A 26022-nucleotide genomic window follows, 5' to 3' on the forward strand; every position below is an offset into this window, starting at 1 on the left:
CATTCCCTCCATCATCGTTTCATCCACGTCACCTAGGTTTTGATTAAAATGAAATCATCATAAAAGTGATTCTTCGCAAACACTGAATTCAACTTTAGACAAGTGAGAGCATTCCAGAAGCATCACAGGAAAAACTCAGATGGAAGCTTACAGTCAGACATGGAGGTGGAGCCAGTGGAGTCCGTGTTGCCGCTAGGACATTCCGAGCACGATGTCTGCCTGGTTTGGTCCTGATAGGTTCCCCGGCGACAGTAGACACACACGTTTTCACTGTCATCATAGTACGTTCCTCGAGGGCACGACACTGTGAAGGGAAGAGTTGAAACATACCAAGATATATTATTTTCATGATTCCATGTGTCATGAATCCTTAACACTGTTCGACTTTTACCGAAGGTATACTTATTCACTGTACTCCGAAATCGTCAAAGACTCAGAATGGATTGGAGTTCAGTTACTTGTTTTAAAACATGACATGACTTCTCCTTGAAAAAGAGAGACATATGAAAGGATATGCTTTCTTCTTTTTTTATTGGTCCTAGAAAGAGGCCAAGTGAACCAGAAAAGAAGCAATGTCAAGTGGATAATCAAGCAAGGGCTACTATCCTATTCATTGTAACTCTTAAAGTTCTGTACTGCTTCTAAACTTGTGCGTTAATTGATATACCTTGTACCTAATATAACTACATTTCAAATATGAAGAAAACTTTCATCAGTAGGGGAGTTGGTAGAAGCCTGAATCTCCTATTGTACATTTCAGGTAATCTGCAAACTTGCCAATCATACCACTGAATAGAAAAGAATATGATGTTTTCTAGACTTCTAGCCTTGGTAGAAAAGCCTCAGAGTTTAACATTATAACAGTGTTGCATACCGCTTCTCGGACGATGGTTGTAATTCAAATATTGGATAACAAAACAACTAAATTCTTCCTTCTCGATTTATAAGTTGAAGAACCAATTTTTAGAGAACAGAGAGTTAAAAAGTGTGGAAAGTCCAATTACACACTATACCATTAAAATCACGCCACAACAAACTTACCACATCCAGAACCGGAAGTCACCTGACCGCTCCCACAAGACCACCGGAACTCGCTGTCCACCTGGGTGTTTGCTGGGTTGTTGGTCACTACTTGGCCGTCGATGGTCAGCTGGAAATCACCGTTGTCTGCGACGTCCATAACCCCGCTCGCTATGGAATCGATGTCGCTCTCGACCTGGCCGACGTCCGATTGGCTCGTTGTGGACGAAGATATGCCGATGTCGACGGTTAGAGCCGGTGAGTTTCGCCTCCTTCGAGACAAGATGGCGTCGACCACGACGCTCCTCCGCTGAATGCTGTTCTCAAAGCACTGGGAGCTCACGCTGTCACACGCCGTTGCTGTCCCGCTGGTACAGAGATCGTTTGCTGCGAGGGTGTCGGTCACGTTGCTGCGGATAGTTGATTGCAGTGATTGGTTCTCGCCGGGACACGTTGCCGTTGGCAGCGAAAATGAGATTGTGGCCGTCTTGGATAGACCTGTTCCAACTTCGGCACCTACGATATAATGCAAGTTTGCCACAAAAGATTGCATTTACCACACTCTCGTTGGATCATACAACCACGTAATTAACACAGCCATGCGTCCTGGGCGTGGATGAAATTGTGAGCCCGAATACATTGTTGAAAAGCCCAGTGCCACTCTTAACATGTTAGGAATGGTCATAAAAGTTTCTCGATTTTCAGTTCCGGTTGAGTTTGGATAAAGACAATTTCGTACGTAAAGGCCGTGTCACACCTCTCCGGGCAAGCCTTGCGTGCCACTTGCGAAGAACCATTTTTACTACCCGGAGGCTCCCGCAGATGACCCACACATGACAATACCAGCACGTATCTTACCCGTAGTCGCCCGGAGGTGCGCACGCAAATCTTTTTACCCGCAACCATTTTTAGGCCCTGTCACGGACAAGGATTTGGGCGAGTCAGTGCATGAGTTTTACTTGCTGGACGCGTTCTACTTAAATTCTACTTGCGGGTATAATGTGTGACCTGTGTGCCAGGCGCGTTGGGGCTGACCACTCAGTGAAGGAATGGCAGAAGTCCCACAGAATGTCATTATCTTGGCTGCATACGGGGACTGCGAAGTACCTGCGTGGGAGTTGTCTGCAAGGTGCTGACGCTAAGGGCCTCCTACTGGCGTTCTGCGTGGACCTCTCCGGGCATCCCCGCGACTCACCCAGAAAAAGTTTTGGTCACGCTCAAAACTTGGCTGCGGTTAAATCGGACTTGCGTGCGCACCTCCGAGCAACTACTTTAGTACATGCGAGATACGCGCTAGGTACTGAGGTGCAGACCAATTGCGGAGAGCTCCGGGTAGCAAATTTGTTTCCCCGCAAGTCAAGCCGCAAAACTTCCCCAGATCGGCATGACAAGGCCTTGAGCATGCTCAAAACTTGTTCCGAGTGAGTCGTGGGGGTTCGCTCGCAGAGGTACACGCAGAAAACCAGTAGGAGACCCTTACCGACAGCACCTCGCAGGCAACTCCAACGCAGGTACTTCTCAGTACCATAAGTCGCTAGTAACAGAAAAGATATCGGTTTCAAAGCTCTCACGCAGGTCACACGGAATACACGCAAGTAGAAGGTAAGCAGCACGCGTCTAGCATGTAAGAAACAAGTGCGAAACTCGCAAACATTCTTTTCAGCCTGCGGAAAATTCTCCTGCGCGCTGGAAAATCCCTTTTCGAAACAAGCCCGCGTAGCTTGCCCAGAAAGGTGTGACACGGCCTTGAACAACGAGAAGTTGGGAACATCTTCATTGTTTTTGTTTTTGAAAGTTCAACCAACCCTCGCACAGCAGCGACTGACGAATAATTCAGTAAATCATTAAGTTCACATGCGGTTGTTGTTGGTTGGTTTGTTTTTTTTGCGTGAGTGTGTGCGCCAAACTTCCACTAACATAATGTGAACGCAGTTAAGAACTCTTCCTACTTTTGTTTATCAAAAGTAACAAGTCGAAACTTGAGGTAGTATCAAAGCAAACGGAAAATGAGTTGACCTTAGTGTATGCCACCTCCGACGATACGATGACTGGCCTCGGATTTGTCGTTAAATTACCTGGAAAATGAAAACAGTGCATCATTTTGTAGCATCAGCCTTTGTACTCACTTCCACAAACGCCGGACGAGGGTTTCGGGTCCCAGAACGAACCGGCGCTGTCGGCCACGCAGGTGTATACCAGCTCGCTGCCCAGGGCGTTGACGTAACCACTCTCGCACGACACACGACATTCTCTCGTCGACATCGCATTTATGCGACACGTGACCTGGGCATTCTCCACAGTGGGAAGAGGATCGCAGTCATATTCTGAAAGAGAAAGTGATTGTCACAAATTATATATGTATATGGATATATTATTACTTGTGACCGAGATATGTTAAAGCTAACATTACTTTCCCCACCCGCCTTTGAAAGAATTAAGTAGGGTGCGCTTTCATTGAGCTAAATACTAGTACATGAAAAACATGTTGAGTATTTTTTTATAAAATAGTTATTTTTTACACGGTTGCCCTACTGTGACATCGTGAATTGCTGTACACGTATTCTTCTTATCCAGCGATGACGCACATAACTTTACCATTACTTAATCGTACTTAATTTTACTATTGAACGGATTATCTGACTTTCCTCAAAACTTCACTGTCTTCACATACTAGTACATATTTAGGGTAAATTCCCCTCTAAGAAAGAAAGATGAATTGAAAGGTACCCTACTATGTTTTCAGAGAGAAAAGAAATACTGAACAGATTTGAATATAACTTCATTAACCAGGGCCAATTGGTAAAGAGACGACGTCACTTCAATGACAATGTTGTAAGCAGTCACAGACACATATACATTCATACGTTTGATATTGAAACCGTCTGCGTGCCACATTGATTTCCTGTAAATAGTTATGTGTTTGGAATTTGTGCGTACATACTTGAATCATTGACACAGAAAAGTCCAATCACGATGATTACCTCGTTGATACACGGTGACACTGAAGACACATTCTTGGTAGTTTGCAAAGGAGTCGGTTGCTCGAGCGATAACTGATACGCTGGTCCCGTCCGCTGTAAACGTAGACCCACTGTTCCTTGAATAAGTGATTGTTGGATTGGGATCAGCGAAATCGGATGCTTCAGCGGCAGGCCACGTGACTTGTGCGCTGGTCCCGGACGTGATTTCTACTACATCCTGTGGGCAGGTGATTTCTGGTGACTGGCGATCTACAGAAAAAAAGAAGAAGTTATCCTTGTTACAGTAAAATTAAGAAATTAACATGAGAAAGTGTCCCGGGAAGCAGCAAGCAAGGCAACAGTGCAAACCCCATGAAATCAACTTTTCTGAAACAATTCTGTTCAGATATCGATCCATTTTTATTGCATGCTGGACCACGAGTAAAACAAACTACAACAGAGTACAAAACGGACAAAAGCTGTCATAACTTTCTACCTTTGCAATGTTCTTTCAAAATACAGCTTTACAAAACTCTTTTTCACCTGATGATGACACACGACACCTGTTATATGGATAACATGATTTGTATATTTCAAGAAAGAAAACAAAATAGTTTGCTAACTGTCTTGCATAACTGAGAAGAGTACGGTATGGTAAGAAACTTTACCTTCCAAGCGGACGGTGAAAGTACAGTTCCGCACATTCACCCCGTCGACAGCTTGGGCCACGACTGGTTGCCCCGCCGCGAACTCGGGGGAGAACTGCAATTCCGTGACCGCATTCAAATCGGGCCCGACCACGAAAGACACGGGAAGAGCTTCTCCGCCAATACTCCTCGCTGTGATCATCTCGAGGTCGACCACGGCGATGTTGCTGTCAGGCTCCAGGACATACGTAATGGTTTCTCCCTCTGGACAATTTTCAAACTCGGGTCTGTAATCTGCAAAAAGAAGCAATGATTAGCGGTTGGATTATCACACCACTATATGGGCATCCATCTATGATCAATAAGAGATGCATCAATCATCGGTTTAGATATCTAATGAAGAACTGCTCTCCAAATGCAACCAAGAAGACATGAGTACTATTGTTCTGAGACGAGGATGGAAATGGATTGGGCATGTACTCAGGATGGATGCTCAAAATATCACTCGTGTAGCACTTCACTGGACACCCGAAGGGAAGAGAAAGCGGGGACGTCCCAAGACCACCTGGAGAAGAACAGTGGAAGGAGAATTAAAGGCCCTAAAACATACATGCGGATCTATCCAGAAAATCGCCCAGGACCGTCAGAAGTGGAGGATGTTCGTTGCTGCCCTACATGCCAATAGAGGCATAATGGGCAGTAAGTAAGTAAGTAATCATCGGTTTAGTATTATCGTTGATATTCTTGTGACAAATAAAAGTTCTGCGTGAGTGTTAGAAAGTACTATATAGCTGTAGATTCCTTTTTCAAAATGAAAAGGAATTCGCTCTGAATTATATTTGTATAGCTTGCGAACATGAGAGCTACAGCATGGCGTTCAATTTGTGTCAATAATATTCCTTTTACGAGTCCCGATAGAATTAGCAATCACTAACCATGCTAACGATGAAATATTACGACTCCTACTCCCACCACTAATATTAAAAACAAAATGATGATTATAATAGAAGAGCTTGCAGAACAAACTTCCAAAAGTAGCCGCAGGTAGAAAGAAACATTTCTTTTTTTTCGACACACGGCAGAGAATCATGTCTTACTGTAACTTGCCAGAATCAAAGAACGCAACAAATCACGGAGTGTTGGAGAAGATACGAAAAGCTGGGTATACCTTGCTCACAGCTTGGACCGCCATAACCCGGCATGCACTGGCAGACACCATTAACACATGTTCCTCCATTTTGGCACTCCTTAGCAAGACACAAATCTATGAACAAAAAGGACATAAAAATTCAACTGTGATTCATTACTAAGCACCAGGTTAACGGTCGAGCAGTTTTCTAGAATCCTAACACCATAAAATGCCAATGAAAGTTAACCCTGAAAGCCCCCCCCCCCCCGACGTTTCGCGCGATTACTCTGCAACACGCAATGCTCTCGCCGCGATGCTCTATGACTTTTTTCTTTCGAGCTTCCCGCACATTTTGACACCAAATTTGTGACGCCCGGGGGTACGGTTCTGAAGTTACATAACTTTTTGTACACTCTAAAAACGCAAATGTTGAATCAACATTTAAAAGGGCCGAGGAGTGACAGCATTTTTTGAAGTGTTGCATCCAACTTTTAAAATAACATTTTAAATGTTGAATCTAGCAGGAAAACCAACACTTTCAAAATGTTGTCACTCCTCGGCCCTTTTAAATGCTAATTCAACATTTGTGTTTTTAGAAAAATGGCTAAAAAATGTGATTTTGTGTACAAAGTCAATGCAAATTGAGTTTTTTCACATGGTTCATATAAATATGCTTATTTTTACTCTCAATGGCTAAAATTAATTTGTTTTAGGAGTATTATGCTTCAAAAAGAGTCCGCCACAAATTTTGTTTAAAAAAAACAAAAGCAAAAGGTCGAAAAAACAAAGAAATACATAAGAAATTCATAAAACAATAAAATAAATCAGAAATTGATTTTGATACCGATTTCTTTTTCAAGTACATTTGCTAAGAATGCCACAAAGAATAATTAGACCAAAAATGAGCACTTTTGGAGCTTTTTACTGATTTAGATCAAAGAGTCTGATTTCTCGCATAAATTAGCATAATTAATCAGAATAAAATAAAAGAAGACTATTTTGTAAAATTTAAATACACGATCTTGTAGATTACATCGCACACTACAATTGCGCAAATTTCCGCGGCGATCGCGCGATCCACGGCCGAGATCTTAAGGGGGGCCCTTTAGCCCCCCCCCCCCCCCCAGTCTTTCGAGCTACCAAAATAGCCCAGTCTTTTTAGGGTTAATGCTAGGTACGGAAAGCCCATGTAACTTGTAATACTTTACTTGCTGTGACAATGAACTACCTTTTTCTGCCATTTTTTGTTTTCAAAGTGGCCACACAGTGTCAAAAATCAATCTTACATCATTCGAAACGGATATCAATAATTGCAAGTGTTTCAAAAGCCAGCCCGACCTTTAAGGAAGTACAGTAGATACATCTCCAGCCTCTCCCAACACTAAGTCCATTCTGATTTACAGTACCATAATTCTTAAAAATCAAACAACATAATCGCACGACAAGCTTTCCTATCTCCCTGCACATCATGCAGTATTTTTGGCGTGACTTCAGATCCATAAAAGTGTATTACCTGCTCTGGTGGAGGATGGGGCAGGGCGACTGGTCGTGGTAGGTGGACGGGTGGTGGGCGGGGCCGAAGTGGTGGGCGGGGCCGGAGTGGTAGGCGGGGCCGGAGTGGTAGGCGGGGCTGGGGTTGTAGGGGGAGGGGTAACCTCACAAGAGGAACCCGAGTAGCCGTCCACACAGACGCAGATGTGGCCCAGTTGGTCACCCCGCCTGTAGCAAGAGGCCCCGTTTAGACACGGATTTGGATCGCAAGGGTCTATTCCTGCAGAGATGGGAAATTATTCACATGTGATATTTATTTCCTACCACAGTTTCTTGTAAAATGATGGCTATGATAGTGGAAATAGGACATTAACAAAAATAATACAAAAATTCAATGCTGGCAATAAAAATGCTAGTGTAGGAATGAAGGGGATAGCAATTTCATATGACATTTTTAATACTTATGAGTTCTCATCCAATCAAATTATCACGAGTGGTGAACATAAATCTAAACAGATGTACATGAATGTCATCATCATAAATAATCTTGGCACAGGTGTCAGCATGAAAAATTACAAATAATATAAGAACCCTGTGTCTAATTCGTCTTTTGAACAAACAGTACGACAGTCAGATACAGCTGCTTATCAGTTGCATGCACTGTAAATCCAGACACAGTCGACGCAGTTGTCTATACACATGGCGGGCCATGAACAAAGAAACGATGTCAAAATGGCTCAACAGAGAGCTCCGTAGCTTCCCAGCAAAATGGGTTTATGTACACGCTTGATCGTCAACGTGCGTCGAACCAATACATTTACAAGGACGATACTTCCTCTAGCTCGACGTAGGTTGGGTGCGCCGCGCTGTATAGTGATATTATTATTAAAACTATGGCCTTTTTTATGAATGCAGGGGAGAGTGCATCGACCCATGGCTCGGCTTTTATTTTTCTTGTTCGCGACATAATACAGGCGGTCGTAAATTTCGCAGCAGATATTCTACAAACCAAGATAAATTGACGACAGAGGGCATAAGCAACATGGGACTGAAACGAATGATGGCCTAATGTGCGTATAGCTCGCCCCATTAGGCTACCTAGTATCATTCAACCCATATTCTAATTTTGTACCTAGGCCAAGCTAAGCAACCTTCAAGCTGTATGACTGTTTAAAGTCTGATCCGAGATCAGACTTTAAAACTATGCCTTGATTTCCTACTCTTTACTTCATTTCTGTTTCTTTGCTTTTTCGACAGTTTTTCTTTCTGTTCGTTTTATTCCATGTGAGCAAAAGTGCATTAAAATTACACGATTGGAGTGAACTCAAACAATATCATTGTTTCGATAAGATATGAGTAACATTCATGCAAGTGTGGAGAGGTGTGTGACGCTTTTGATCTTGTCTCTTGAGGTCGTTATTAGCAGTGTGAGATAACTGTCTTTCTCTATTATACAGTTATCTCGTAAGCATATAGCGCTCATGACTGGAGCAGTTCATTGAAAATCCAACGTCGTTATCCCCACAGTACCGTCAAACAGCAGCATAACTATATCTTGTTCATACTGAGTATATATCAGAAGTTAGAATTCAGTGCGCATGTGCCTCGGTCTTAGTTTAAGATAGATCTGTACAAACATCTTGATTGTCAAGGCCCGTCTTTGTTATCCTAAATTATGCATACGATTATGTCGGCTCGGCACATTCTGCTATTGATAATGAGACTACCGAGGTCCAACTTCCGAGCGACAAACGAGCATAGTTCTTGTCGAGAGCCCCTGTAAATGTTTTTATCAGTTTCCGTTTTTTGATTTTCTCAGCTTGTTGATTGGCTTGGGGTTTTTTCTGTTTTGTTTCATTTGTTTGTTGTTGTTGTTGTGCGAACGCGAAATGATAATATTGATATGCACTTACCTGTCTCGCATTGTGCACCCGTGTGCATGGCATCACAGGTGCAGCTGAACTGCGTCCCAAAAGCTCCGGTATTCTCACACTGTCCACCATTCAAACATGGGGAGGAGGAGCATCCCACTGAAATAAAAGCGATCCGGGGCAAAAATTTAGAAATAATTAAATGTTCAGGAGACTATGTGACGACCCTTACTAAAACAAAGTGACAAAAATCGTCATTTGATAGCTTATCTAGTGAGAAAATCACACTACGCGTCATATCCACTTCCGCTTTGTGAGAAAAGGTATGTGTCTGTCTCGCCATAATTACGGGTGATTGCGATACCTTTTGTTTACGTTCTAGAAGAATATGTCGCGGGCATGTAGAGAATGTCGAGAATATTACGATGTTCCAAGAATTACATGAAGATGGAGGAATATGTGAAATGAATAGCTCGTCACGTTAAACATCTTTCAGAAACTCACGGGTGTGCTGGCATTCTGGCCCGCTATGAGCAGCGCCGCAGGTACACAAATAGTTGTAGTCTGCGGTGACTGTACACTGGCCGCTATTTTGACATGGGGATGGGTTGCATGGATCTGCAAGCACGAAAACATAAAAGTGGAGAGAGAATATAAAAAGGTTAGAGTAGAATACATTTATGTGTGAATGTCTTGTTTTGAAGTGCCATACATTTGTAAAAGGTTTATAACTTCCAGCTCTTTTTCTTTTTCTTTTTCCTTTTGTCACGAACTACAATTATTATAATGTTGAGAGGTTGAGAATGTATCGTTTCCTGTATTGGCAAGATTGTTTCTACTGATGCGACGCACATGACAATAATCTTCTCTGACACGAACTATAAGGTATGCATCACTGTGTCAGATCCAAACATCATATTATCAAATGTGATGTGTTCATCCACTGGATGCGATAAACTCTGGCGAAATTAGCAAATGGGAAATCAGCTTGGCATTTCTTTTTTTAATCAAGTAAATTACTTGCTTTGTCAAACTGGTGTTTAGGTCTTCGTTGCCGATGCTTCAGATGGGCTTTTGTCGATTTTGTATTTTAACTTTGTTGTATTTTTCTTTAGATATGCCATAATTAAAATACAATATATGCATAAACTGAAATGATTGTAATGGCATATTAACCAGGAACAAAATTGCAGTATTTCAATAACAGTAATGTTGATGAGTGTAAGATTATGGCGTGCTTCATTATGTATACATGAGAAATAATACCAATATATAAATAGAAGTTTGTAAATTGTACGTAAATGTAACATGGAAACACACACAAACACACATCTGTTCTTACAAACAGATAATGGACAGATAGGGGCCTAAGGTATAAAGACAAATATAAACTAGGTCGATTATTTAAATGCTTTATATATCAGAAATATCACTGCACTCACTTTGATATTGACACTGCTGACCGAGAAACTCGTTGGTGCACACACAAGTGTAGTAGCCACCACTCGACACACACTGGCCACCATTTTCACACGGTGAGGATGTGCAGGGATCTATATATTAAAGAGATATTATCACGCAAGATGTTCATGAGGTGTGAAGCGATGTTGTATTTTCAGAGAGACGGACTATACGCTCAGCGCTTTCCATCAAATTATGATTATCATGATAGTGCTCTCTTTTCGAACCCAATCATGTTAACGGCGACTATACGTCATAATGACTGACATCGGGATACTTCATTTCATTTCTGTCCCCATCTCCTATACGACTCTATGACGACAGACTTAGAATACGTTTGACAAAGCAATAATGATATAGACTACATAATTATAGACACCTCTTACCGTCAGGAAAAAAAAAGAGGTAAGATCTAATTTTGGAAATCAGTGACCATAATCCTTTATACCCGCGAAAGTGAGCAAAACCCAAATGTCTCCAAAAAAAAAAAAAAAAAAAAGCAAAAACATCTCACCAACTTCCTGTGACATTGGTAAACTATATCATGTCATGCAACCAAGTGAAAACTTGAAAAAGTGAAATAGGTGCTCTTTCAGAGGACATAAAACCACAAGAAATGGTGAAAAAGTCGATGTGTAAGTTGGTTAAAATGACTGTGCCATTGGCCTAACAAACAAAAAGTTATATAAATAAGTGAAATTAAAAGGTGCTGGTTAATCAATACATCGCATATTTATTTCAAATGAGACGCGCGAAACTCGTCTGATTTGTAAACTGAGACAGTAACTTCCATTATATCTGAAGTAGAAAGTAACAAGAGTACCAATAGGTATACATTCTATAAAAGACAGCGCATGACGTATAAAGAGACTCCAAAAAAGTAAGGAAAATCTGCACATTTTCAGTTATCCACTCTTTATGCTATACACAGTCTCGTTTTAGTTCTCCAGTTACAGTGACTGTGATAATCATGGTGGTCTATCAAAAGGGACAACAATGCTAACGCTGAGAATTAGCAACGTAAGGGAAGGAAAATAATCGTTTTGCGTGACGTAGCATAAATGTTCCAAGGCATGCAAGGCATATAGCTGGGTATTCTATGGCAATGTTGTTGTCCTACAAAAATTGCGCTGGTAATGTCAGCATGTATTGTGGCTTTCTTACACTTCCTAATCCAAATTTACGAAAGCCGGTCCGCGGGAAAAGGTGTACATGCACTTTAACGCATCGGGAAATATTCCCCCCCCCAAAAAAAAAAAAGGAAAAAGAAAAGGAAAAGTAGAAAAACAAAACAATGTAGTAATATTACCTGGTGGAACTTCACAGTTAGTTCCGGTATAACCACCACTGCAGATACATTGGACATTTCCGACCGAATTTAAGAAGCAAATTCCCCCGTTGTGACATGGGTTCGGTGTTACGTGACATGGGTGAACTATGTAGAGTCAAGGAGGGGTTAAAGGTTAGACACAGAGAGAGAGAAAGGGGGTAAACGACGTGGGGGTGAGTGGTGGAAAAAAAATAAAGAGCAAAGAAATATTAAAGGTTTTGTAACGTTAATCGTTAGCAACGGTATATATCGAACGTCTTAGATTTAACATCAGTTGTCGTCTCCAAGAACTCAAAGCATAATTGAATTGTGTTGATTTTAAGCGAAGACAAATAAAAGTAATTATCGACTGGGTAATAGAAAAGTTTACCATAGCAGAGGGATGTTTAGGCGGCTATTTCTCAGCTTTTCCTTTTTAAACTCACACTATAATTATGCTCAGAACCTTTCCAAGAAGAAAGCCACAAGATAAACGCTAAAGCTACGCACAGAAAATTTGAAAATTGTCCCCTTTATACGCAAAGGATAGAAGTGTAAAGGTTAAGATAGCAATATTCTCGATCAAACAAAATAATACAATCAGTGATGATCTCGATCATATCTACAAACATATCCACCATCACCATGTCTACTGATATCTTGTTAGATGCATACTGATATATTAAAATGAAAGCGAATAATATAATTTCACTCTACTTGTCTGTATACATGCAATTAGTTCACCAGCAATGCACCTGTGTTGTGACATAATTGTACGTCTGAATATTTGTCCCAAAAAAAAAAAATGTCCTCATGAAGCTCTTTTCTAATCAGTTATCATCTATTGGGTCAAAAGACATTTTTGATTACTTCCTGTTAATAGTAGTTTTTTTTGTTTGTTTTTTTTGTTGGTCTTGATAGCACTCAGAACCTTCTGGATAAATTTTCTCAAACCCACAGTTAATAAGTGTGAGCCAAGTCTAAATATGCATTTTCATAGTCTCATGCATTATTTATAGCCTGATGTGTCCAAGACAAAAGTTGTGGATAAAAAGTGCATGTATACTGTGACTAAAAGATGTCTGGGGGGAAATGGAAAAATAATCTCTAGTCATATTTCCTCTTATTGAACTGTTTACCCGTGAAACTGCCAGTCATCACACCATAGCTCTCGACAGCATTTGCAATAATTTCTCTTTTCCTAAAAATCTATCACGTTGTTGCCCACTAGTGAAACAGATACATGTTTATATCATTCGGACACGACATGGCTATAGGATATTGTGATAGTTGTTCTTGTTTGTTTTGTTTTGTTCTGTTTGTTTGTTTGTTTGTTTGTTTTTTTCACTGTTGATATAGATTACCTGGAGACTCGGTAACCGTGGTTTCGACAGTAACATAGATGCTGGTGGTGGGCACCGGGCAAGCTTGGTTGATTTCATATGAACCGTCCAGACACTGGCAGACGTACGAGCCGGGACTTTGGCCAGACCGCAGGCACTGGAGACCGTTGGGTCCGCATGTGCCTTCCGCACACACGTCGACTTCTGCTCATGCGCAACGGACGATAGAAAAAAATGCAAACTAGGACTAAAACTCAGCTAAATAGGCTTGAATATGCTATCACAAGCAAGGCATGTGATTAGTAATCTATTATAGACCTATTCAGTTTGGGCGTTATTTTTCATGTTTATTTCTATTTCAGCCATGAGTGGGGGAGGACATAATTGATTTATTATGCACTAACATCGCAATGCACCTGACTAACTATTGACTTATCTGTTGTTGTTTATTAAGAAAAAAATGGGGCATAAAATGGGGACTCGTCTGTTCTTCTGGAATCCCCGGAGCTATGGCCGACATAGCCATAGTATTTTAGCCATTAGTGTTTTACACCCGAACAAGTAGGATCTATAGACAAGGAGTGATCTGGAACGCAGTTGCAGGATTGCATGACAACATGACAGTAAGCTTTTCAGGAATGCATTACTATGGCCGGTCAATGCAGCGGTGGCGATCATTGAACTACAAAGCAGAGAAACACACTGAATTATCGGCTCGGCTGCGGCTCGTTATTGGTCACTATAGACAGGTTAAAATCTACTGCACGAAACAAAACTGCATGATGGTGGCCGCAGGCCATGTTAGATATGCGGCCGATATGCACAGGGCCTTTAAAATGACCCTCTCTAAGGGGAATTTTTCAGTGACTGCATACTGCATGTAGCCCCTATAGACAGGTGGCCGCTAAAGCAGGTTTGATTGAACTCATACTATTTTCCAAGGTAAAGGCGGAGTAACCAAGAACTACAGCTCGAATAACTCACCGTCGCACACCGTCCCTGTAAAGCCACTGGCGCAGCTGCAGTGGAACCCGCCAGATACCCGATTACACGTTCCACCATTGTTGCAGGGTGACGGGTTACAAGGATCTAATTGCATCACATTTGAAAATAAAACACAAGAAAATGCTCTTACTCTTTGCTGTTCCTTAAGGGACATACCATTATAAAGGAATTGGTTTACTCACATCTCGCACGCCACACATACGAAATGACAAGCCATTGCAGACACGATAGATTCCCCCTCTCTCTCTACAAAAAAAAAAACCAACAACAACAACAACAACAAAACAGACAAGCAAACACACAAACAAACTTACAAAATATTCAGAGCGAAGGGGTAGAACATCTCATAAACCATATCTTTGGGGGAAAAAAAGTGCGGAAAAAAAGATAGATACTACAGGTGTTGAAAATGGCCTCTCTCAACTGGCAGCCGATGTCACTCAGAGATACTTTCGGGTGTACAATCGTCTTATTACAGAAGCAACAAGAAACTTCAAAACATTAGTCGTGTGTGAATTCTGCCAAAGATAATATGGGGGCGTGAGGAAAAGTAAGATGAAAACACGAAGCTTCTACATTTTCACATTCTTCGTAAGTAAATATCGGAAGGACCGTTCTCCCGGGAGCGTGCCCGATCTAAAAAGACATTGAATCTCTTTGGTCAGACCCAAGGAGACATCATGTGACCTCTGAACTCATTCTTGCTTGTTCATGTCTCCGTGCAGATTTTGGTGCTATTCTTTGGGTGAACGATTTTGTCTTTATCAACAGTACGCACCGGCTAAAAGATGCAACAAAGAATGGCCCACTATGTCAACATGCCATTCTCAGCCACTCCTTAACTGTCTTTGTTAGGAAATAGGTGGGACCTTCATTGTTTTTTCTTTCTTTCTTTCTTTCTTTGGAAAGGGGGGGGGGGGGGGGATTGGTTCACAAAATTACACGATATAGTGTCAGACTATACTGCTGAGGGTAGGGTGGGGGGGGGGGCTGGGGCACAGAAAAGTAGTGTAAAAGTCTTGAACGCGAGAGATGATGAGCATCGAATCTCACAGGTCCCCAAGTTGCCTGTATGTCTGCCAAATTAATGTGTAACGAAAGGATTATGAAACCGTTCTCCATTTCCTTGTGAATTTAATACACCTCATTTCACTTCCCAGTGACTGTCGGAACGAGTTGACTGCTGGCGTCTGAATACAAAACAGTGTTCTTAGTATTTGGACCAATTCTGTTTAAATTACACAACGAGCACATTTAACGTCAATAAGGGCATGCCAATTTCGTTCCGTTTGCGCGGGGAATCTTATTTTCCTTTCTTTCGATTGAAATCGAAATCAAAGTTTGGTATTTGGTTGATTTTATTTGGGTGTGTGTATGTATGATAGAATCCTTTTCTCCTTCCCACCGACATGGCCAGACAATTCCCCCAGTAGTCCTACGCTCTGCAGTGTGTAATGAAAAATCACTACAGCGTGAGTTCCGCATTCCTTATAGACAGCAAAGGGAATCAGACCAGCTATAATCGGATTGCCAAGAAGACATGTCCAAATGATAAGTCGAGTTTAAACATGGGTAACCTAAAGGACAGTCATTTCGTGACAGAGGTCATCTACATCCTATTTTGGGGACTACTCTTTTTCTTTCTTTTGACACCGTCGCTGGTAATCGCATACGCAAATATACGTGTATATGATTAAACAATAATAATGAACATCTTTCACTCACGTCGATCAATCAACATAAAAAGGAGAGGGGTGAACCCTCGTTTCGATTGGTGTGTGAGAATGCGCGAAATGCATTTATGTTTCTAGAGTTAATGCACCTTTTTGATATGTATCTCGGATATTTCGATAAAGCTGAAATGAGCTTGGAAGAGTCTTTTATAACCGAACTTACTAACGCTACTGATAATAATTTTTTTGAACAAGAGGTCAAATACGGCCGCATCCCTAACAAACCTAAGAAACATTAATATGGATATAAGATTCCCCTTGGTGTTCAAAGACAAACATCTAAGCGGATTTGCACCGAGACGCACCCAGTTTTTCTTTTCCAACGAAAGAACTGCCCATATTAACCAACAACCAAACAATACACGCTTCTAGCAAACCCATTTTAAGGACACGCACAATATTTGCAAATCCTAGATTTCTCTCAATGGTGACGAAAGTAAACTGCATTGCAAACTTGCGAGGTCCGTGTTTCGATATGACTCATCTACCCCTGCGCTGATGAGGAAATCAAAATGCAGTTCCTCTCAAAGCGAGAATAAAAAAAAAAATCACTGTTACTAAAAGAGCTGACAATATACTTCAGTATCTTTGAGCCAATCCTTAATACTCATATCTCCCCATAGTTCTTATCTTCCATGATCTGCTATACGTTCGAATAATCTCTCACATTCATACACACACTGAAAGTCAATCCTTGTGCTTAACAAACGAGGCAAAGAATATACATTAAGTACCATTTGTGATTCTAAGGGTAGGACCGGCTTTTCTTTCTATTACTTTCCTTCCACTTACACAAGCATCGAATTTGTCTTCATATTCTTTGTTTACGTGACAACATGGAAACGGAGATGTAGTTGAGGACAACCGCAAGGCTACAGACCTCTCCATGGTATCCCTCATAATACACAATGTGACGGAGCCTCCGCACATAATATAGTGCGACAGTAGAAAACACACACGCACGCACACAATGTACGTATTATACAAAGTTAATTTACAGTACCATACATGTATGTCTTCCATTGTTGTATTTTTTGTAACTGCCATTTTGGGCAAAATATATCTTATAGCAGTTAATGTTGAAATCAGCACTCAAGTCATTGTGTTCATTACTCTGTTATGGTTCGTTATGCTCAAGACTTCTACTCCATCCATGTTTGTATCGTAATAAAAAGACTATAAAGCTGAGGAAAACCTAAGGTTGAAAGCTCCTACTACAGCTAGCTGGCATCGTGCGACATCCCTTGTCTTCACTGCCACAATTGAATATGTATGTTTGTATAAATTATATCATTATGTCTGTATAGAATGATGTATAATATATTTACAATTTTGTAAAGCTCACGAAAGGGACACTTACCCGTTAACGTAAACGATCTTACATTAGTCCAATATGTGTTGTATCTCTGCACAAATGATCCTCTAAAAGAAAGTAACGAATAAAGAAAACGGTTTTAAAGATTATGATAACATGCCATTCGATACTTGACGAGAAAATCCAGAAGGTACGGTTACGAAGCTAACTACGAAAAGGATTCCCGACGGAGATTGCAATTTAGAACGTCACAATATTTTGTCCTAGTCGAATTGTATTTAAAAGGATTTTTTTTTTTTTTTAACAAAGGAGGAACACAAAAGGGAAGGAGGTCAGGAGGAGGAGGAGGAGGAGGAGGAGGAGGGAGAAGAAGAAAAAGATAACCTCGTCATGTTGATTAATGGTTCACAGAATACCGGTGTGATATTCATTGTTATGCAGATGACTCATTGAAATCTTGTGCGATTAAATTTACGCTCTGTTATTAAGACCTGTCACAGTATCCTTGACGAAAAGAACATTCTTAGGTTTAAACTAGAAATGACTGGTTATAAACCATTACATTGCCATTACAATGGACACATCATCGAACGGTCATGTCATCATCAAAAAGCAGATAAATATTCTTTTTTCCTTTGATGAATTTGATAATCGCCATACCAGACAAACACCAAAACTACAATCCAGTCTTTTTTCAAAGCCTATACTTCTTGGTATACATCAGAATTCCGGTAGCAAATGTGAATAAGTCATTTGAGTATATAAGTGTGTCGTTGTAAAGAGAAAAACAAATCTGTTTTCACCTTCATGCCCTTTGTTTAATACGACACATACTTGTAAAGTAAAACAAAACTTACATGAACTCAATTTCACCGTCTATTCCATTCGGAGTTGTCCACGAGAATGTGATACTCGTCTTGGCCCTATTACTGTTGTGGGTTAGAGTATTGGCGGGAAAATCGGCGGGACAGTTCAGTATCTGTGCTTCGGTCGTGTCGTATGAACTAAAGATCCCGATGGGTGTGATCGTACCAACCGCACGTGCTTGAATTATAAATCCCTTGAAGGAGTTCCCCGTCGTGGCGTTGAGCGTCACTGAAAAAAAAAATATGATCAATAAAGATATCAATGATCATGATCCATATAATGCTATCATTTCTTTGAACGCGTATTGTAACTGATTTGGTCAGAAGGGCTTTCTTCATCATTTATTAGGGCGCATGTGTACATGCATGGTATAGCCTATGTAGGTTGCATCATTCTCATCACTACACGCAGTACATGGGGATATCACAACGACAGAATAAATATTATAAAGAAAATGAAGTTATATCGGTAGTGTACATCAGTGATGTTGGAGGAATATCGGAAGATCCGTTAAAAGTTATGAAATTTCAAAATTATGGTTAGCTTCATGTGGCGTCATCGCACGACGATGTTATCATAGCAAGGGCAACGACATGAAGAAAATTCTAAGAGAATTCAATCTAATTTCATTTTCGATGTAGCAAAACGAAGGAACGATTTACATCGATAGGCTACTTCTTTTAAAAGGCAGGGGAATAATCGCCATAACGTGAGCAAATAAAAATGTAAAAACGTATTTTCATTAAAAAAAAGAAATGTGTATAGTTCCCACTTTATGTAGGTTACACTACACAGTATTTCTGCATCCATATGAATAGTTGAGGGACCACTGCCCCCCCCCCCCCAAAAAAAAGGGAGAAATTTATTCCAAATGAACGTGTGGATTCGGTTTATGTAATACAATGTAATAACATTAGACCAATAATGGCGAATATGATACATGATGTCTACATAAAATTCACATATGCGTGTTTGTAGTGATATTTTTGCCATCACTAAATCCACACATAATTTGGAGTAACTCACATTCATGAATATACACAGAGAGAGATTTTCCACTTTTCTCGCAGCCCTGAGATTTACTATACATAAATACTAGTAGTGAATGAAACACTTTCCATTGCTCAATAGAAAGAGAGTACTGCAACATTCTTATAACAGCTCCGCGTAGTCCAACGTTCTCAGACGGTCTCCGATCAGTACGTAACCCTTGACATTGCCTCCCATTATTTCGACCGCCGCATTCCTTTCTGATGACGTGTCAAGTAAGGTGCTTGCTCGGCAGGTTCGCTTTTCGGTATTCTATTCATAAGCCAGGTAATACACTTTTGTTACGTTCGGTAACCCTTTCACTAGCGAGCTCTATCACGTGACTATGGCAACTTTGTTATGGGCATTACACTACAGTATTTCGCACCTGTTGTGACGCTCAATGTTGTTGTCTTTTATACTGTTGTTATTCTCGTTCTCAACAGATCTGCAATTCTGTAATGCTGCGTTAACACCATGTTCGAAACGTAATGTGCCGCTGTTCTCCTGTCCCCCCCCCCCCCCCCCCCCATTCGTATACTAGTCTTGTAATGCTCGTTCCAGTCTCCGCCCCGGTGAACACATATAGCTATCAGACGCTGTTCTCACGGCGTCTGGTCAGGCTAGACTATCAATTTTTTTTTTCATAGATGATACTCCAACGATCCGAATCTACCATAATTTATCGAGATTTCAAGTTGACAATTAAAGATTGGTACACACGTTCGTGTCGATAGGCTTTTTACTATTCAGTGTGAACCATATGCCGCATGCTCCATACGTGACGACACTGATAGTGAGCTGTTGTTGACTTCTATACCATGCCAAACAAAAGATAACACTTGAAAGTCTTTCATATTGGCGGGATAAACGCCTTCGGACACTCATCAAGGCTGTCTGAACGACGTTAAAACAACAAGGATAAAACTAACTCATGTGCGCATTATGGAAATAGATTCGTGTGTTTTCAGATGTACATTTGTTGAGTTTGTTTAATCATGGACTCTACCACAATGGTCCATGATTTAATCATGAAGTTATGTTGTTATAGTTCCATGCTATTAGTCCTTTGCGAATTAACAGCATGGTTGCTTGTTTTCCTGCAGCCCAGTCACGAATCATTATTCGGTTACCTATACTCCCTCCGATCAAGTTTCTATTACGGCAGGAATTCACGTCATTGTTTCTAGTTACACTATGTAGGGTAAGCCTCTGGTGAGCTTTGTGGTTGTCAAGGGCAACATTTGTGAACAAGGCACGCAGCGAATTCGAATACATCATATAACGAAACAGTCCATCTGCTACTCATAATTTGCATGCAATATTCAAGAGAAAAAAGCAGCATATGGCGACGAAATGTAAGCCCTTAGGAACTTGGCACATTATCCAATTTCTTAAAGTCTGTGTTTGCGTATACTGCTCTTCCTAAAGAGGGCGTAAGGTATCCATTACTTTGACAGAATTAATGTGTGTAAATTATGCCCTGGTTTATAGACTGATATTGTTCTAACCAGTTTCTGTGAAGATGACATAAAATCCGGTTTGTCATCAGGACGAACCAGGTTATCTAGCCAAATGAACCCCTAAAACTGTTTTGACGCGGCTGTCTGATCGGCAGTATTTGTTTAGGCGGTAACATCAATTTGGACAAGATAGCTGGGTGCCATACCATGTCCGTGATGCGCAAACTCATTAATCAGAGTAGCTTTGAGTTGGGACAGTCTGGTCTCCAAACAGGCAACAATGTCAATAGCGTGGTGGAAGAAGATAATCATGACCTGTTAGTCTTTTGATGCGGGTATAAGGACGCCCAGACCATCATTAAACTGATAAGCGGACAAAACACCCTCCGCTCGAATTGGAGTTCAATGTCAACGTCGTACATACATCACGGATGATTAATAGGCACAAGCTGGGGAGGTATAACCCCGCTGACCTGTGCTGACTGCAGCTACAACAACTCGCCACGTGTGTAGAATATTGAGACATAAATTGAGGAGCAGCAATTTCAAGGCAATTAGGACTGTGCATGTGGTGTCATCATACTTATTTTCATGAGGGTATATTGCAATGTGGATAGGGCAGGGGATGGGATAGTAATTTCTCCAGACGAGATTATGAGGATGAGGTGCAGCATTCCTGTTTTAGCACTAAGACATCCAAACAGTCTGTAGGCCTACTACATTCCATTTTAATTTCTATCATAAAAAAACTATTTTGACATTACATGCGTGCGATGATGTCTGTGTTTTTGGTAGCCGTACCTTGTCACGTCTGTGCTAGCAATTAAGGATTCCAGTGATACACCACAATAACTGTTCAATTGGGTGGCATCCAGTGTTGAAAAAAGACATTACAAAAATAGAAAAAGTGCAACGTAGAGCAACTCGCCAAATACAGATGCTACAACACCTGAGTTATGAGAAGAGATTACAACATCTCAAATTGCCATCTCTTGCCTACAGACGCCATAGAGCAGATATGATTCAGATGTACAAAATAATGCATGGCTTAGATGAACTTGATCCGGCACACTTCTTTGACCATCCAACTGATAGTAGAACCCGTGGCCATCGATATAGGATTGCCAAGAAGAGAGTTTACTCAAAGCTTAGACATGGATCCTTTTCTCAGAGATGTATTAATGAATGGAACAACCTCCCATCTGCTGTGGTGGAGAGTACATCAATTAATACTTTCAGTCCAACTTGTCGAAATTTTGGTCGTTAAGGAAAGACCAATTTGACCCAGAAGAGTCCTTTGCCTGTCCATGTTCATCAACTGCTGTACAGCGCCACTAGACTTGTGTCCTAATCTGGATTCTTCGTCCTGATGATAACGAGAGGCAAATAAGTTATTAACTTTAAATGCCTACTCCAAGGTATATTTCCAAGGTATATAACACCCTTGTAATGTGTTATTATTTTTTTTAACACAGTTTTTTCTTTAGATACATTCTGGTTTGGTGAAAAGTTCTAATACGATAGCTGATATCACGCTCGAAATGAGTGGCGTCAAAACTACAGATCTTACTTCTCAATTCTAATGTTGGACTTAGAACTCCATGTGTAGACCGTCCATTAGGTTAAAAAAGTAACTTCCTATTTCTACAAGTTTTCATCTTCGTAGCTCTAGAGTTCGTTGAATATAATCATAAGTGTGTCAGACTCGCGTTATCTGACACGCCTTAAAACTGTAACTCCAGACAGACATTGTATTCCGTGGTGACTGCATGGAGTTGAGAAACGGTCGTCCATCTTTAATCCGAACAGGAGCGAAGTTTGCAGTTCCGCTTTTCTCACAGCATTAAGCCGTGAGCAATGGCTTTAAGCTGGAAGTAACCCTGATGTCGTCACATTTTTTTTTCTCGGTTCTAAGCGTAGGATGTCTGCCATTGTGTGTCATGTAATATCAGTGTGTCCTCCATGCCGATGATGTAGGCTTACACCTCCGTGTAAAATGTCAACAAAGGGCTTAATGAACAATATCGATCTTCATTTCGCGTTCACACACGTACACACTTGGTTCTTTGGTTGACTATAAGAAACAAAGCTGCAGTATGTAAGTTGTATAGTGTTACATGTTGCAGACGATGGGACGTACATTGTAAGAGAACCGTGATCAGATGGAATATGATGCTGTATCCAAGTTACAGACCCACCGAGTGAGTATCAACGCAATTGGCGTCTGGCGGCTGTGTGACTTTTTCCGTCGGAGCGAACCGAAAGATGAAAACCCACGGACCACATTAATAATTATTGATGAATGCAGTTCTATTCATAACATACATAGACATTAGATGTACTCAGTGCCTGCGCTCACGCACCGCACGCTATCCTTTTTAACTTTTGCAGTACCTCTGTTGAAGAAAAAGTTGAGGAAAAAAAAATGAGAACAGTTATGTAAACAAACAAGCAAAGCCACCGCCTCCATTACAGCAAGGTGCGATTATGAATACGTTATGACGAAACCAAAGCGTTTTCATATGCGTCTTCTTCTTCTTCTTTTGTAAATGCATAATATAAAGTTCTTTTCAGTATAAAGTGATTCAGCGTTGTAACCACGCTTCAGTAGCCAACTCGTCTTGGCGTGCCAAAGGTATTTGTAAAGTTTTACTCACATATCGGTTGTTATGAGACATTTTGTGCGTGTTTGTGTCTGTGTGCAGCGCACCTGTGTTATAGAAGTCACCCCTTTTCATGCATCGAAGCTTTTTTACCAATATACACCCATCCCTCGCTCTCAGCTGGAGAAAGCTCAACGCCATTGTGTTGATGGCTCGTTATCGCTTCATTGAATTCCCCACAGTAATGGAAAGAGAGAGAAAAAAAAGTACCGCACCTTTCTACCATTATACTGGCAGCTTTTTCTCTCACAATATGGTTATCTGATGATGTCTGATGCATTACTCATAAAAGCCTAAAATGAATTCTCTGCTGCGATGAATCATATGAAAACCACTAGAATATGACACGAAAAATCTGATAAAAGCAAAATATGAACACTGACTCTATTAATGGTAAAGCTGCTGCTGCTCACCACTTGTTGATGATCAAGAGTTACAATACTCGAATTGATAGAGAAAAAATATGGTAACAAAATAGCCACAGTGCATGGAAAATGCTAACGAGAAAATCATCAGGAATAAGTTGCGGGAATTAAAAAAATGGATTACTGATATCGAGAACAGATAATCACGAGCTTACCTCATCTTCACAGAATGTCATTCATTTGACTATCCCGGAGACTACTACTGTAAGCTTGATGAAAAGTGCATCGGCGTAATCATTGGTTATCAATAACAAATCAATAATTATCAACAAAAGCCGAAAAAAAAAATGTTTGAAATTACATAAGGATCGCCGACTGCTGATTCCAAAAGCACTGTCAATAGACGGAAGATTGTCATTGTTCTTTCTTTTTAAAGACTTGAATACCCAAATTCCCATCGCGCATAGGGCCTATGGATATTCTGACTCATCTCCAGAAGGCCAAACCACGGGTACTCCTACTCCAAGTCCTGTAAGGGCCCATCACTAAAATTTATATCAAAAGACATAGAGATTGTGCAGTGCCGTGTATCGTATCATAAATAACATATTTCTTCGTCCTTGAAAGATTGAAAATGCAAGACCGTATAAACGTAAATTTGGTCAAATTGAGGCAGATGAGGCAAAAAATAAAAAGAAAAGCCGTCCAGATATGTATTGGTGCTAAACAAGAAACTCACCGGATAGCAAGAGATAAACGCCAAATCAAAGAGAATTCAAATCGAAGTTTTCGAAATCTACAAACAAAAACATCGCGGATACATACATACTTGTATGTACACTACTTTATATTTATCTAAATGGAAAGAGTTCCTTATGTCCCCCTCCCCTCACTAGTTTGCACAGAATGGATAGATTGCTATTTTTTTATTTATTTTTTTATACTAATAATGGACTAAATAAAGGTTATGCTATTTATGGGAAGACTTCCCATAACCGTTATTTAGTTTATTATTAGTAAGGGGGAATGGTGGTTTGTTTATTTTGTTTAAGTTGGTGGGGAGGGGGACATAAGGAACTCTTTCCATTTAAATTTAAATAATTATGACTAATGAATGAAAACAGTAGGTGACACGGGTGAGTTATCTAAACGCTGTCGTCTATTCAAAAACTAATATAGAACTAATTGTTTCCATAATTCCTCTCACCTGTTATAGGGGCACTTGGTCCATAATGTTGAACCTTTGGGTTGATGGTAAACGGGCTGGCGGCCGTCTGGGGCGTATATGGATGACCTGGAGTCAGGGTACTGCATGCACTAATTGGTGCCCCACCGCTGTATGCCCAACTTTGCTCCGCCAAAAGAAGAACTGACCATGTCAGGAGAACAGTTCTTTGTACCACTTCCATCAACATGTTGCCAGCATACATGTTTGTATGGCTACCACTCGCAACTCAACTGCGGCTTTTTTGCCCGCATGAGAAACTGCCACCAAAACTGAAGTTGCTCGAGGTTGTGTGATACAGTCGGGTGGAATGCAAAGGATGCGTTGCGGCGATGGACTGGGTTAAGTGTGTGGGAAGCGCACACAGGTTGTTCTCCGTACGTCTGTACGTACCCTCTCAGTAAACATGCGTGCACACACACTCTCACACACAATACGCCTGTGTGTTATAAGTAATAGGTGTGGTTCGTCCAAACCCACGATGACTAATGCTTCGAGAAAAGGTGATTACGAAAGATGCGCTCTTTCTAAATACTCCGCATAATGAAACTCCTTGATTTCGGTGCTATACATTTCCACACATCCAAGGTCTGCTCAACACTCCTAGTAGAATCATCATGTAAAATATCAATCTAAGAACTACTGTATCTTATCCTCATGCGAGAAAGTTAAGTATTTACGACGCTGCAGGTCGGTAATGTACAACCTGTTCCGTGTTGACGTCGTTTAACTGAGCCAAGTTTTAGTCAACGGTCTTCCTCCCGAAGAAAAGCTATTGTGTTTGACCAGCACAGTGTATGCATGACAATAGCCCGCGAACGAGCTTTCCCTTTCATCGATCCACTTCCCAAGGTACAGTCAGAGGGAGGAACTTTACATCGGGGAATTCAAAACAGGGTTTAGAGGGTGGATGCCCCGCAGACAAAGAGGTCAACAACAACAAAAAAGAAAAAAAAAAGAAAAAAGGGGGAAGGGTGGAGTGAAACGAGAAAAAAAGGCTGTAGCGACAGGCAACGTTTCAAAACATCAAAATCTTTATCATACAAGGAGTATTAGAGGCAAATTACAGACTTATAGGACTACGTAGAAACTGGTTAAGCCAGTTACGGGTTTAATGGTTTGGGTT

At 40.8% G+C, this 26022-nt stretch overlaps 1 protein-coding gene across 1 annotated transcript in view; it reads right to left on the reverse strand.

Moving 5' to 3' along the window:
• LOC140230718 (uncharacterized) overlaps positions 1-25601 on the reverse strand; it is a 28010-nt gene extending 2409 nt beyond the window's left edge. The window contains exons 1-16 of the mRNA XM_072310858.1: positions 24879-25601; positions 18142-18379; positions 17330-17391; positions 14216-14320; positions 13253-13435; positions 11889-12014; positions 10561-10671; positions 9623-9736; positions 9161-9277; positions 7270-7527; positions 5796-5891; positions 4649-4921; positions 4002-4250; positions 3147-3344; positions 1042-1536; positions 152-304 (exon numbers count right to left, since the gene is read on the reverse strand). Of these exons, the coding sequence (XP_072166959.1) occupies positions 152-304; positions 1042-1536; positions 3147-3344; positions 4002-4250; positions 4649-4921; positions 5796-5891; positions 7270-7527; positions 9161-9277; positions 9623-9736; positions 10561-10671; positions 11889-12014; positions 13253-13435; positions 14216-14320; positions 17330-17391; positions 18142-18379; positions 24879-25101 (3001 nt within the window). The 5' untranslated portion in view covers positions 25102-25601. The remainder of the gene's footprint in view (positions 1-151; positions 305-1041; positions 1537-3146; positions 3345-4001; positions 4251-4648; positions 4922-5795; positions 5892-7269; positions 7528-9160; positions 9278-9622; positions 9737-10560; positions 10672-11888; positions 12015-13252; positions 13436-14215; positions 14321-17329; positions 17392-18141; positions 18380-24878) is intronic.
• Between the last annotated feature and the right edge of the window lie 421 nt (positions 25602-26022).

The sequence above is a fragment of the Diadema setosum genome, chromosome 7 (assembly GCF_964275005.1).
Source record: "Diadema setosum chromosome 7, eeDiaSeto1, whole genome shotgun sequence".
NCBI lineage: Eukaryota > Metazoa > Echinodermata > Echinoidea > Diadematoida > Diadematidae > Diadema > Diadema setosum.